Genomic DNA, 15,227 nt, shown 5'->3' on the forward strand with positions numbered 1-15,227 from the left:
ACTGTATACAATCAATTTCGAATAATATTACAGTGTTATCTATAATATAAAACACAAAGACGGTGCACCTCATCTCACCGCGGTGCACCACGCTTCACCGCGGTGCACCACGCTTCACCGCGGTGCACCACGCTTCACCGCGGTGCACCACGCTTCACCGCGGTGCACCACGCTTCACCGCGGTGCACCACGCTTCACCTCGGTGCACCACGCTTCACCGCGGTGCACCACGCTTCACCTCGGTGCACCAAGGCCTACCCGATGAATCAGTGGACCGAACCCGCTAGGGACGGATCAGAGAAAAAGTTCTTCGAAGGCGCCCCAAGATACGGTGTGGCAGACTTCTTTACTTTAAACACAGTGGTACCTCGGCCTCCGATTGGTCAGAGGGCCACACCTCCGAGGATTTCTTTCAAAAACAACACAGCCGTCGAACAATAAGGAGCTGAAGGAACAGGTTAAGACACTTTCGAGTTGATCACGAAGGCGGTGGAATCAAAATTTTCCCGTAGCGCCAACGAGGTTTGGAAAATTTTATATGACGATTTCAACTTAACAAAAAAAAATGTTTTCAAGTTGACTTCGGACCTTTCAAACAATATACATGTCTATTCCAAGATTTGTGTTTCACCCGCCTTCGTAAGTGTCTTAACCTGTTCCGGCCTAGCTGGATAGAATTGGATGATTCTAGATGTTCAAAAATCGTCGCAAAGTTTTTCAAATTTCATACGACAATTTCGGTCAATATGTGTCCAATTGGTGAAAAATGACTTTACTGTCAGTTTTGTACGAAAAATTACGACATTTTCTGGATAGATTCATCTCCCATGATTGAAAATAGGGACCCAGGGCGAAAAAAAAGAATGTCACTTTGTTTAGCTCGAATACGTGAGGTCTAAAACTAATTATTTTTAATCATTTCATACATTATGACACAACCAAATTTTTTTGACTCTCTGGTAATGGGTTTCAATTTTTTTTGTATGTTGTCACACAGCAACACCATCTGTTATCATTTCTATGTATTTCCTAGTACTCGATTAAAACTAGAAACTAGGACTTCTGACAGACTTCTGGTCTCGCAAATTTTCTTTCAAACTATCCATTTTCCAGACTGCTCGTGGGATCGCTGGCACTGAGTAAATATTTCGTTGTAAATATCAAGGTTCTGAAGCCTGCCTTCGTGGGTGTCCTAACCTGTTCTTTCAGAACCTTGGTAAATATACCATTTCTAAAACTGTCATTCGTTATGTTAGACAGAGACATGGATTCCACACCAATTGTGTTGTGCGCCATCGGCTTTTGTCAAAGTAATGTGAATTTCGTCTTGATATGCTTAATAGTAAAGTTCACTGAAACGTTTTGAAATCCCAAGCCTATGCAAAATATATGAAATGCCTCGTCAAGAAATGACATCCACGTTAAAAAAAAAACTCAAACGAATGAATTCATTTACAATTTAAGGAAACTAAAGTGAGGTTACTTTCGAAAGTACAGTCTCTTGAAGATTGATGATCAGGATTTGAATTTTTCTAAATTGTAGCTCTGTATTGTATTGGGTTGCATTTTAGTTTCATTCTAGGCTTGTACTATTTAAAAGTATTTTCTAATAGGAATAGATCACTTCATAAGTAAGTTGGCCCAACTATAAAAGGTCAACTTCACTCGAATTCGCTGTAGCAGAAATACGCTTTAATTTTATTTGTACAAATCGAATGACCTTTGTACAAATTAAATTCTTTTTTGTACACAAAAAATGACATTTTGTACTTAAAATTTCCATTTTGTACCATCCATTTTGTACTAAAACAAAACCATTTCGTACGTAAAAATTACTTTATGAACACAAAATGTTTTTGTTTCATTTGAGAGACAATTGTATGCCGAATAGAATTATGGCAAAAACAGTTTCAAATTTGGGCCCTTGGACTAAGGCCGCTACTCGGCGCTAAGTGCTTTTTGCACATAAATTGAGTAATCTCAACCGATTTTGCTAGTTTTTGTTTCATTTGAGAGGTAATTGAATACCTAATGGAAAGTTGGCAAAAAATTTTGGGTTTCTAAAATAATGTCGTAAATTGTTGGTTTTATTTGAAAGGTACTTCGTACGGGCTTTCGTAATTGCGCTATGCGCAATTTAAAAAATGAACACTTTCAGTAAATTTGACCATGCCCAACTTGACTTGCATTTTGGTAACAGACGCATTGGAGGGTTGTAGACGTATTAGGGTTCCGGGCGAATTACGGCTACGGACGTATTATGGTTACGGACGGAATAGGATTACGGGTCGTACGGGGCTAAGTCGCAGCAAACGCTCCGACTGTTCTGATGCCTTGTTTTGGGTAAGATGCAACGCGGGCTTGTTGGGAGGGCTCAAAGGTCGTTACTCGGCCCTAAGTGTTTTTTGCACATAAATCGAGTAAATTTCATCCGATTTTGCAAGATTTAGTTTTTTATGGAAGGTAATTGAATACCGAAAAGAACGTGTCGAAAAAAATTTCAAATTTGGGCCCTTGGACTAAGGCCGCTACTCGGCCCTAAGTGTTTTTGCACATAAATCGAGTAAATCTCATCCGATTTTGCTAGTTTTTGTTTCATTTGAGAGATAATTGAATGCCGAATAGAATGATGGCGAAAAAAGTTTCAAATTTGGTCCCTTGGACTAAGGCCGCTACTCGGCCCTAAGTGTTTTTTGCACATAAATCGAGTAAATCTCATCCGATTTTGCTAGTTTTTGTTTCATTTGAGAGATAATTGAATGCCGAATAGAATGATGGCGAAAAAAGTTTCAAATTTGGTCCCTTGGACTAAGGCCGCTACTCGGCCCTAAGTGTTTTTTGCACATAAATCGAGTAAATCTCATCCGATTTTGCTAGTTTTTGTTTCATTTGAGAGATAATTGAATGCCGAATAGAATGATGGCAAAAAAAGTTTTAAATTTGGGCCCTTGGTTTAAGGCCGCTACTCGGCCCTAAGAGTTTTTTGCACATAAATCGAGTAAATCTCATCCGATTTTGCTAGTTTTTGTTTCATTTGAGAGGTAATACCCAATGGAAAGTTGGCAACAAATTTTGGGTTTCTAAAATAATATTGTAAATTGTTTTTTTTAGAGGTACTTCGTACGGGCTTTCGTAATTGCGCAATGCGCAATTTTAAAAATGAATACTTTCAGTAAATTTGAAAATGCATTTTGGTAACAGACGCATTAGAGGGTTGTAGACGTATTAGGGTTCCGGGCGTATTACGGTTACGGACGTATTATGGTTACGGACGAAATAGGATTACGGGTCGTACGGGGCTAAGTCGCAGCAAACGCTCCGACTGTTCTGATGCCTTGTTTTTTTATGTACACTGTGGCACATTTCCGCCAATTTTTCAGTGTACAAACAATTACATTTTGTGTTCATAAAGTAATTTTTAAGTAACGAAATGGTTTTTTTTAGTACAAAATGGATGGTATAAAATGGAAATTTTAAGTACAAAATGTCATTTTTTGTGTACAAAAAAGAATTTAATTTGTACAAAAGTCATTCGATTTGTACAAAAGTAAATGAACCCAGAAATACTTTTAGAGGGTGAAGTTGATTATAGATGTTCTCTTTACACGTCCTACCTATCCTCTCATTCATAATATGTTAGTTGATTCACAGGATTGTACAATTAGAATTTTGAGACTATCGGCAAAAGGATTGTATTGGCTAGCAATGAACGTCAACACAAGGTATGGGTCCTTCACCCCATCCATTTTAAAATTTTCCCGCCATCACAGCTTGACGTGATGATATGATAAAACCGACTCACTCAAATTATGCATCTCACGATGACAGTCATGATTTGCTTTGACAGAAGCCGACGACGCACCAATATGGCATGGCTTGTACTTCATTAGTTTGTTAGTAATCGGAAATCAGCAGCCTAACCATTTTGTTCTGGTCAATTTTAGCCAAAGTTTTACCAAATTTATTGTGAAAAAATCAAACGAAAAATTGTCATGGAAATTGTCTACGATGTATCATCTGCTGTAGGAGATGTGAACCAGGTCAGTAGCGACAGCTCATTTGTAGCTCACCATTATGATGCTAAGTGAAATAAATTTTGTGTTTCAGACCGACAACATGGTGCCGATCGAAATGACAAATAAAACCGGCACGAATCTGGCCGATTTGAATGAATATTGTCTTCTCGATATATTTTCATGCGATTATCTGACTCCGGCCGATCTGAGCTCATTGGCAGATACTTGTAAACGCTTCAAACAAATAGCCGAGCGTGTGTTTCCAAAGCAGTTTGGCATTATAAGTGAAAAATATTTGATCGGCAGGGAAACCTCTGACAGTAAATCAAAATACTTTCGTCAAAAATCTATCGAATCAATTTTGAAGAATTTCGGCTTCCGTCTTTCAACATTCAAACTAGACGAGACGAATGAAGATGTTGTAAGTTTGATAGCAAAGTATTGTAGCAAGGTCCATTTAACGCGACTTGAAATCCACGGTATGAAGAGTATTGAGGGCGTCAGACTGCAACTGCAATCGATTTTTAACCGGCTTCTGAAGCTCTCTGTCAACAACTGTGATTTCCGTGGTACATCCCCAGACATCACTTGTGATGCACTGATTGAATTGAGAATCACTGAATCGACTGGTTGCGGTCCAATTCTCACGAAGACTTTCCCAAATTTGGAACGATTCATATACCGTTACGATTCAATGTGGTCTAAAATTAGCGACGACAACACCAGCATCATCGTAGCATTCATCGAAAACCATAGACACTTGAAGACTCTGCAGTTGATTGGATCGTCGATATACTGCAACAGCGAACTCGTGGATGCAATCGGCAACAGTGGCCAAGAATTGGAGGTGTTAACCTTACAAAGCTTGATGAGGCCGAAGATTTCATTTGATGTTCCAAATCTACTGAGTCTGCCAAAATTATGGAGACTTGACCTTGACATTAACTTTGAAAATTACAATCAGATCATTGCACTTTTGCAAGCATCACCGGTATTGAGAGAGGTCAAACTGTATTTTGAGGTCGAGATTCCAGTTCAAGTTTTTGATAGTCTAGCGCAACAGCAACATTTACGTGAATTGATTTTGTATTATTACTCCTTTGATCGCATTGATTGGTCAATGTTGACTCAACTCAGGAAGCTTGTCCTATTCACACTAGTCAGTAAATTTGGTCCGGTCGATCTCCTCAAGATAGTAAGACAACTGACAAATTTGGAAGAATTGAGAGTTGATGATTATAAGGGTAGTGATGCGTTTCTTCTAAGCGAAAGGGATTTTGATCGAATTGTTAGAATAGTTGAACGTAGGTCGAATGTGCTGACATTGAAGTGCAGACATGAATTTAAGTTGTCGGAAAATTGTGAAAAAAACCGGAAGGTAAAATTATTAAAAATAAACTAGACGACGATTGAGTATTCATACGGTGTTTGTTTATCCCTCAAAGACAAAAATTGGTCAGATATTTGAAATACCTGATAAAGTCTCCCTCCATTGGCACCAAAGGTAATCAAATTTCTGCTGCAATTTGCTTCAGCTGATTCCCTTATACAAACTGGCTATAAGCAAATTTTTAGGCTGAATTCATTTTGTATTGGTAAATTACGTAATATTACCAAAACATCGGTAATATTGGTAATTTAAGATTTCGGTAATATTACCCAATGTTACGTAATATTACCGTAATATTACGTAATATTACCGACAAGAAATAAATTACCGGTAATTTCCCATCTCTGCACCGAGGTGAAGCGTGGTGCACCGCGGTGAAGCGTGGTGCACCGAGGTGAAGCGTGGTGCACCGCGGTGAAGCGTGGTGCACCGCGGTGAAGCGTGGTGCACCGCGGTGAAGCGTGGTGCACCGAGGTGAAGCGTGGTGCACCGAGGTGAGATGAGGTGCACCGTGTTTGTGTTTTATATTATAGATATTATAGAAGATAACACTGTAATATTATTCGAAATTGATTGTATACCTACAGTATAGAGACAGCGACATTTTTTGTGTACAGTACACGTTTCAGTTGAGGTAGTGACGAGTCACTTCGAAGCAGAAAAATTCGATGTGGTTCGGCCCTATCATTATTGTACTTCTTGTCTCTATGAGTCAGACTTATACGACAGACAAATCCATGCCATTAGTGCGTAATCAGCTCATTTGAAAGTATAGTGAGAACCGAGGAAAAAGAGTTGAAAATCACACCTGTAACTGGTTATTTTGGCTACAGGTAATCTACAATTGCTGCGAGAGCTGTATTTTTTGTATGCGGTGCTACAGCTGTGGCAGCTATTGTAGATTACTTGGAGCCAAAATTACCAGCTGAAAGAAGGAAAAGGAAAAGAATTCAGCCTAAAAATTTGCTTATAGCCAGTTTGTATAAGGGAATCAGCTGAAGCAAATTGCAGCAGAAATTTGATTACCTTTGGTGCCAATGGAGGGAGACTTTATCAGGTATTTCAAATATCTGACCAATTTTTGTCTTTGAGGGATAAACAAACACCGTATGAATACTCAATCGTCGTCTAGTTTATTTTTAATAATTTGACCTTCCGGTTTTTTTCACAATTTTCCGACAACTTAAATTCATGTCTGCACTTCAATGTCAGCACATTCGACCTACGTTCAACTATTCTAACAATTCGATCAAAATCCCTTTCGCTTAGAAGAAACGCATCACTACCCTTATAATCATCAACTCTCAATTCTTCCAAATTTGTCAGTTGTCTTACTATCTTGAGGAGATCGACCGGACCAAATTTACTGACTAGTGTGAATAGGACAAGCTTCCTGAGTTGAGTCAACATTGACCAATCAATGCGATCAAAGGAGTAATAATACAAAATCAATTCACGTAAATGTTGCTGTTGCGCTAGACTATCAAAAACTTGAACTGGAATCTCGACCTCAAAATACAGTTTGACCTCTCTCAATACCGGTGATGCTTGCAAAAGTGCAATGATCTGATTGTAATTTTCAAAGTTAATGTCAAGGTCAAGTCTCCATAATTTTGGCAGACTCAGTAGATTTGGAACATCAAATGAAATCTTCGGCCTCATCAAGCTTTGTAAGGTTAACACCTCCAATTCTTGGCCACTGTTGCCGATTGCATCCACGAGTTCGCTGTTGCAGTATATCGACGATCCAATCAACTGCAGAGTCTTCAAGTGTCTATGGTTTTCGATGAATGCTACGATGATGCTGGTGTTGTCGTCGCTAATTTTAGACCACATTGAATCGTAACGGTATATGAATCGTTCCAAATTTGGGAAAGTCTTCGTGAGAATTGGACCGCAACCAGTCGATTCAGTGATTCTCAATTCAATCAGTGCATCACAAGTGATGTCTGGGGATGTACCACGGAAATCACAGTTGTTGACAGAGAGCTTCAGAAGCCGGTTAAAAATCGATTGCAGTTGCAGTCTGACGCCCTCAATACTCTTCATACCGTGGATTTCAAGTCGCGTTAAATGGACCTTGCTACAATACTTTGCTATCAAACTTACAACATCTTCATTCGTCTCGTCTAGTTTGAATGTTGAAAGACGGAAGCCGAAATTCTTCAAAATTGATTCGATAGATTTTTGACGAAAGTATTTTGATTTACTGTCAGAGGTTTCCCTGCCGATCAAATATTTTTCACTTATAATGCCAAACTGCTTTGGAAACACACGCTCGGCTATTTGTTTGAAGCGTTTACAAGTATCTGCCAATGAGCTCAGATCGGCCGGAGTCAGATAATCGCATGAAAATATATCGAGAAGACAATATTCATTCAAATCGGCCAGATTCGTGCCGGTTTTATTTGTCATTTCGATCGGCACCATGTTGTCGGTCTGAAACACAAAATTTATTTCACTTAGCATCATAATGGTGAGCTACAAATGAGCTGTCGCTACTGACCTGGTTCACATCTCCTACAGCAGATGATACATCGTAGACAATTTCCATGACAATTTTTCGTTTGATTTTTTCACAATAAATTTGGTAAAACTTTGGCTAAAATTGACCAGAACAAAATGGTTAGGCTGCTGATTTCCGATTACTAACAAACTAATGAAGTACAAGCCATGCCATATTGGTGCGTCATCGGCTTCTGTCAAAGCAAATCATGACTGTCATCGTGAGATGCATAATTTGAGTGAGTCGGTTTTATCATATCATCACGTCAAGCTGTGATGGCGGGAAAAATTTAAAATGGATGGGGTGAAGGACCCATACCTTGTGTTGATGTTCATTGCTAGCCAATACAATCCTTTTACCGATAGTCTCAAAATTCTAATTGTACAATCCTGTGAATCAACTAACATATTATGCATGAGAGGATAGGTAGGACGTGTAAAGAGAACATCTATAATCAACTTCACCCTCTAAAAGTATTTCTGCTACAGCGAATTCGAGTGAAGTTGACCTTTTATAGTTGGGCCAACTTACTTATGAAGTGATCTATTCCTATTAGAAAATACTTTTAAATAGTACAAGCCTAGAATGAAACTAAAATGCAACCCAATACAATACAGAGCTACAATTTAGAAAAACTCAAATCCTGATCATCAATCTTCAAGAGACTGTACTTTCGAAAGCTACCTCACTTTAGTTTCCTTAAATTGTAAATGAATTCATTCGTTTGAGTTTTTTTTTAACGTGGATGGCATTTCTTGACGAGGCATTTCATATATTTTGCATAGGCTTGGGATTTCAAAACGTTTCAGTGAACTTTACTATTAAGCAGTAATTTTACGTAATATTACCGGGTAATATTACACGGTAATATTACGGGCCCATCTCTGCCTCGGTGCACCACGTTTCACCTCGGTGCACCACGCGATGAATCAGTGGACCGAACCCGCTAGGGACGGATCAGAGAAAAAGTTCTTCGAAGGCGCCCCAAGATACGGTGTGGCAGACTTCTTTACTTTAAACACAGTGGTACCTCGGCCTCCGATTGGTCAGAGGGCCACACCTCCGAGGATTTCTTTCAAAAACAACACAGCCGTCGAACAGTAAGTAGCCGTCCACGCCAAAGACAAAAAATTGTTTACTCATAAGTCTTGCTTCATCTAAGTAAAACGAAACTTAAATTACGTATTTGAAATATAGAATATAGAATATATCGGCAATAAACAAAAGTCGTAGACGTGATGGAATTGATAGCATAACTGAAGTGGAATTATGCAGGATACATTGCGAGAATGACAGCCGACCGTTGGACCAAAACCACAATGAATTGGAGACCACCAATGACACAACCAATATGCAGGCCACGAGAAAGATGGACGAACTCCGATCAAGCTAATGGTGGAGACAAACTGGCAGTGAATGGCAATGGATCGTTCAGAATGGAAAACAAAAGAGGGGGCCTACATTCAGCAGTGAATATCAGCGGGATAATTAAGAAGAAAACGAAGAAGAACTTATTCGCAAATCATGTTCAGAGGCCTTAGAAGGAAAATCTATCAAAATCTATCGACATAAAAAGGCATTATCATAGTTAGTATGTGAAAAATATTCTCAATCTAAATCAGGACTTTGAATATGAATTTTGTAGGTCTTACCAAAGAGATGATTTTATATAAGTTTGAACTCGCAAAGTGACGTTAGGTGTGAGTTAATTGTGTCCATTATTAAATAAAATTAAATTAATATCATCAGTACAGCCCGGCCGAAGGCCGGGAATCAGTGCTAGTCGTAAATATAACAGTGTAGTGGCTATGAAACTGTAATACTAGGCCCCACCTTTTGGACGGGTCAGGTCCCTTGACTGACAATTTTTTCAATATATTTTTAATCAATTTCATTTTATTTTCCGTTGTTAAACTTCCGAAACATCACAAATATCTGATATGAAAACCTTCGCTTGAGTCCAAATTCTTTGGAAAGGTACTTTTTCTGTTGTCTATTTTCTTGTAAATTTACGGCCAGATTTTTAATCAACAATAAATCATAGATAGACAAGGACTCATGTGAATTACGACCCTCGCTCCGCTCTGCCCGCAAACTTCACACTCGTTGGAGTTTTAAAATGAAAATGGTTTTTCATAAAATTTTATAAATATTTTATGTCATGGCGTGAAATCTGCTGCTTTTATCCGTGATAGCTGACTATCACCGTTATAGAAAACTATCATGCGTGATAGCTGACTTTCACGTGACTAACTCTGACTATAGGCAACTATCACCGTGATAGCTGACTATCACCTGACTATCACTGACTATAGTCCAATGAACGTCAACACAAGGTATGGTCGAATGTCAAACTTTGTATGGAGCGGAGGACACAGCGATTTCATATAAACAAACTCATCTCTCATGAGAGGTGAGTTTGTTTATCTGAAATCGCCATGTCCTCCGGTTTGTATGAACAGACCATACCTGGTTTGTACATTCATTGCTATAGCCAACTATCACCGTGATAGCTGACTATCATCATGTGTGATAAATGGATATAACTAACCGACAAAATCAAATCTTTTTCGGTTGATCGAATTTCCAACAGTGGAAAATACTGTTTTTCTGTAATAACTTCCAGTTCCTTAATCCCACATAGTCCATCTTCGAACTTAACCTCAGGAATTCAATTTTGCGTCGATTAAAAAAATTAAATTAGTAATTGGTTGATAACATTACTCAAGTTATCGTGTTTACAAGCAAAATATTGGAACAACCAATTCCGTTTTTCATAACATATCATACAACCTTTCATACAAACATTTTAGGGTATTTTCCTGCATAAGACCCTGACTTACAGTCAAGGGAATTATTCGGAATTTGTTGAATAGAGACAAGTTTTGTGTACAGTACACGTTTTCAGTTGAGGTTATGACGAAATTTTTAAAATGTCAATGTCAGAACTGTCATTTCGAAACAAAAATTTTGAATAAATATGGCTTGGCTCTGGAATCCGCGTCATCGGCGTCTGTCAAAGTGTAGTGCGTTTCATCCATAATCTGTGGAGGAGTTACTGCGGTTTATTTGACTCAGAATCGACAGTTTTTTCTCCGATTGCATATTTTGGTATTATCGAATTGCTTACAGCGCAGGAAGTTTTGTTTGATTTTGTATCAAAACTTTTTTCCGTTCGACTATACAAACTAAAGCTGATTTAATGACGATACGATATCAATCCATCGTCCATACATTTTCGCTCGATGAAGCAACCCTGGTTTAAAATGTTAGTTATGCAATCCAAATGCGCCTCGACCAGAGATTTTGTTATAGTATGCTGTGAGATGAAATGAATGGTTCGATCTAAGACCTAGTTCATTGAAATGGCAGTCTGTGAAAGTCTCTATGAATAAGAGTCACTTTCTAACTGCGACAATTATGCTGCGTTTCCCATTGTTTAGCCAGTGGTTTAATATCGAATTACAATGGAAAACGCAGCATAATTGTCGATCCCATCAACACAAAATTGCTCGTATACTTTCGGCCTAAAGCCAACCAAAATGTCAACGACTAAGCAAATTAAATCGACGATTGCGTTCACATATTGTGCATGAAAAACAAACTGATCTGACAGAAGCCGATGACGCACGAATATTATGCCTTCATACGTCCATTTGCATTGGTTTTGTCAGCAATTGTACAGTTGTCTACCAGCCATATTGTTGTCATCAATTTAATCCAATATTTACCATTCTTTGATTTACAATTATTCGAAGTTGTCATGGACTTGGACGCGCGCAGATGTGGTTACATTCGTCCATTGATTTGTAAGTAATCGGATAGCAGTTACGTAACCATTTAACCAACTTTTTACCATTATTCATTGACGATTAGACGAAATTTTCGTGGACGAGTCCCAAGAGGTTGACAACGCTGGCGGTGCATTGTCAGCCTTAGACAACCCAGAAGAGGTTTGGTTTTTTTGTAGTTCACCGTTACGATGCTAGAACAAATAAAATTCGTATTTTAGACGGACGCCATAACACCGATCGAGATGACGAATTCCACCGGAACGCGTCTTACCGACTTGAATGAGTATTGTCTTCTCCAAATATTTTCATGCAAATCTCTAACTCCGCTCGATATGTGCTCTCTAGCAGAGACTTGTAAACTATTCAAACAAATGACCCGGCGCTCGTTCCCAAAGGAGTTCCAAATTACAACTGCACAGACTTTGGAAGGCAGATACATTTGCAGACGGATTAAACATTCAAGATGTTATCGTATGCGAGATGTCAAAAGAATTTTAAAGAATTTCGGATCCTTTCTCGTTGCCCTTGAGGTGGGCAAGACGAATGAAGTTATTGTTGATTTGGTAGCAAAGTACAGCGGCGATGTGACGTTAAAGCGACTCGAAATTAGCAAAATGTGTGATTTTGAAGGCCTCAGAATGCAACTGAAACCGATCTTTCAACGGTTGATGGGACTTTCTGTCATTGACTGTGATCTAAATGTTATATCCCCAGATTTCCATTGTGATTCTTTGATTGAATTGGAAATCGTTGGATCGACTGGTTGCAATGTAATTATCAAGAACACCTACCCAAAATTGGAACGATTCACATTTCGTTGTAATTCAACACTGGATCCAAACAGCGACGACAACACTGACTCCATAATAGAGTTAATCGGTCGCCATAGACATCTTAGAACTCTCCATTTGTTTGGATCGTCGATGTACTGCAGCAGCGGCCTCATCAGTGCAATCGGCATCAATTGTCCAGAATTGGAGGCATTAACTTTGCAAAGCTTGAACAGACCCAGGTCTTCATTTGATGTTCCAAATCTACCGAGTCTGCCAAAGTTAACGAAACTTGACCTTGACGTTAGCTTAGAAAATTACGATCACATCATTGCACTTTTGCAAGCATCAACGTTATTGGAAGCAGTGAAACTACATTTTGAGACTGAAGTTCCCACTCAAATTTTTGATCGTCTATCGCAACAGCAGCATTTACGTAACTTACAATTGGTTCGTTACAATTTTGATCTCATTCCATGGAAAATGCTATGTCAAGTACGAAAACTTTCACTCGACAAAATTCATGCAATCGACCTGTTAAGCATTATAAGACAACTGACAAATTTGGAAAAATTGGAATTGGATTGTTGGATTCTGAATTTGAGGAATACTATGTATGTGCTAAGCGAAGAAGATTTTATTCAAATTGTCAAAATTTGTGATCAGAGATCAAATGTGCTGACACTGAAGTGTAGATGTAATTTTGAGACACTGGCTTGTACATGCAGTTTCAATATAAAATGTGAAGATCAAAAAGTTAGAATATAAAAAAAAAGTAATTGTGATCATTGACCTCAGCCTCGCCTCGGATCAACAATATTCGCAATTAAACTCGATTTTCAAATTCGTATCCCTAGTTATGTAATACTATTTTCCGAGGCGTAGCCGAGGTCAATAAACATAAGAAAACGAGACTTCATTTTCATTCCACGTTTTGTAATGGATTTTACATGCTGAGGGCGTCGAAAAGTACGGTTTTCGATGCATGTGGCATGTAAATATATATTACGTCATGCATGAAAAAATTGTGACAGATGACAGATTTTGTCAACATTTAGCATACGCACTTACATCACGAAAGAAATTAAAGAAATTTGATTAAAATTTGATTTTGTTTAAACTGAACTAATGAAATCTGATAATTTTTATGGTATTGAGTTCATTGGGTCTACTTGCTACGAACTGTAAGATTCATATGCAAAATAGATACTGTTCTCAAATCTGTGAACGATAAGTGAAACTTTTATTGGCTTTTTCGTGAAAAACAATTTGGTTTCTTTCCGGTGATAGATGCCTTTTTCCAAGGTTCTGAAAGACACACCAATTTTGACAATTAGATGCTTTTTATTGAACAGATTCATTACAGCTTGTTTGAAATGTCAACTTGATAAAAACTAATTTTTTTCTTCAAGTTAACATTTCAAACAATCTGTAATGAGTCTGTTCAACAAAAAGCATCTAATTGTCAAAATTGGTGTGTCACCGCCTTCGTGATCAACTCAGAGTTGTCTTAACGTGTTCTCTCAGAACCTTGGCCTTTTTCGACACATGAGTGTATTGTCACACACGGCCTTCGAGGGACAATCTACACGTCAAGTGCCTAAAAAAGTATCTATCCGTCCCTGGCATAATACTAGTTTCTGCAAAAGTGAACTTTTTCATGCGTGATTTGGGTGGCGATCGAAGGGTCTTTTTTCTTCGGTTTTCTATGTTTTACTTTTCATCACTAGTTGTGAAATGGATTTTCATATATGCTGTTCGTCACTAGTGGTGAAATGGATTTACTTTTTAACCACTCCTCCTGAACATCTGAACAATTAACCGTAAATAAAACTTCTGCCCTGACCAAATTTCGAACCACCGACACCAAAATCGAATGCTTATCGAGCAACACCCAGTGCCGGACTGGCTCAAAAAAGCCCTTCGGCCGTTGTATGGAGAAATTTTTCAAAAAGCCCATCGGCGTCATTTATCCATACAAAAATCAAAAGGCCCTTCGGGAATCGCCCGAACACCCATAGGGCCAGTCCGGCACTGGCAACACCTCTAACTATAGGTTTCTTCCAAGGCCGTTCAAAATGTCAATCGTCATCCACAGAGAAGGCAACACAACCTCACTTTGAAGTTTCAACGAACAAATTTTTTTCAAGTTGCGGTTATGTTTGCTTCTGTGGATGCTCTCGTTCGTTTTCGGCTTGTCAAAATTCGTTTTTACCGTACGATGGAAGAAACCTATTCGGCTATTGAGATATATAATCGCAGTGAACCAATTTTTGAAGCGTACATAAATGCAGTCTACTTGATCGTAAATACAATATTTCGTTGATACAGTAGAATGTATGTTTTGCATTTCAAAAGTTCATTTTTTGCAGCTGGTTGCAGAAAACGTTGTATGCAACACATTGCGAAAAGTGGTAGTTTTTGTCACAGGAAGTGGTTAACGCATGCAAAAATGCTTTTTATAGCAAATGAGAGTTTTTCGGCACGAGTCGGAGGCCTGGAATCGAATCCGCTAAAGCCATGCAGCAAGTTGGGAAGAACGGTTTGCTTAAAATGAGCGACGATGTTGCGATGATATTTTAACAAAATACATTGACGAGAACCAGATAGTTGAAGATTGGCTCTAAAAAAGCGAGAGGTTTCACGGGTTCTGAAATTTATTTATTTTTTTAAATTGTGTCCAAGTTCTTAAATTTGTGCAAGGTACACCTACAGCGTAGCCTTCCTTTAAAATATTGTACTGCGTTCAAT

At 38.5% G+C, this 15,227-nt stretch overlaps 2 protein-coding genes across 2 annotated transcripts; one reads left to right on the forward strand and one right to left on the reverse strand.

The window, feature by feature from the left end:
- Positions 1-3,854: 3,854 nt before the first annotated feature.
- Positions 3,855-5,436, forward strand: LOC119075440. The gene is made up of 2 exons (XM_037181879.1): positions 3,855-4,040; positions 4,108-5,436. Exons 1-2 carry the CDS (start codon positions 3,993-3,995, stop codon positions 5,416-5,418), a joined length of 1,359 nt encoding a protein of 452 aa, XP_037037774.1. The 5' UTR covers positions 3,855-3,992; the 3' UTR covers positions 5,419-5,436.
- Positions 5,437-6,516: 1,080 nt separating this feature from the next.
- On the reverse strand, positions 6,517-8,111 carry LOC119075441. The gene is made up of 2 exons (XM_037181880.1): positions 7,913-8,111; positions 6,517-7,845 (listed from the first exon to the last, which is right to left on the reverse strand). Exons 1-2 carry the CDS (start codon positions 7,958-7,960, stop codon positions 6,535-6,537), a joined length of 1,359 nt encoding a protein of 452 aa, XP_037037775.1. The 5' UTR covers positions 7,961-8,111; the 3' UTR covers positions 6,517-6,534.
- Between the last annotated feature and the right edge of the window lie 7,116 nt (positions 8,112-15,227).

Source organism: Bradysia coprophila, unplaced genomic scaffold (genome assembly GCF_014529535.1).
Source record: "Bradysia coprophila strain Holo2 unplaced genomic scaffold, BU_Bcop_v1 contig_211, whole genome shotgun sequence".
Taxonomy (NCBI): domain Eukaryota; kingdom Metazoa; phylum Arthropoda; class Insecta; order Diptera; family Sciaridae; genus Bradysia; species Bradysia coprophila.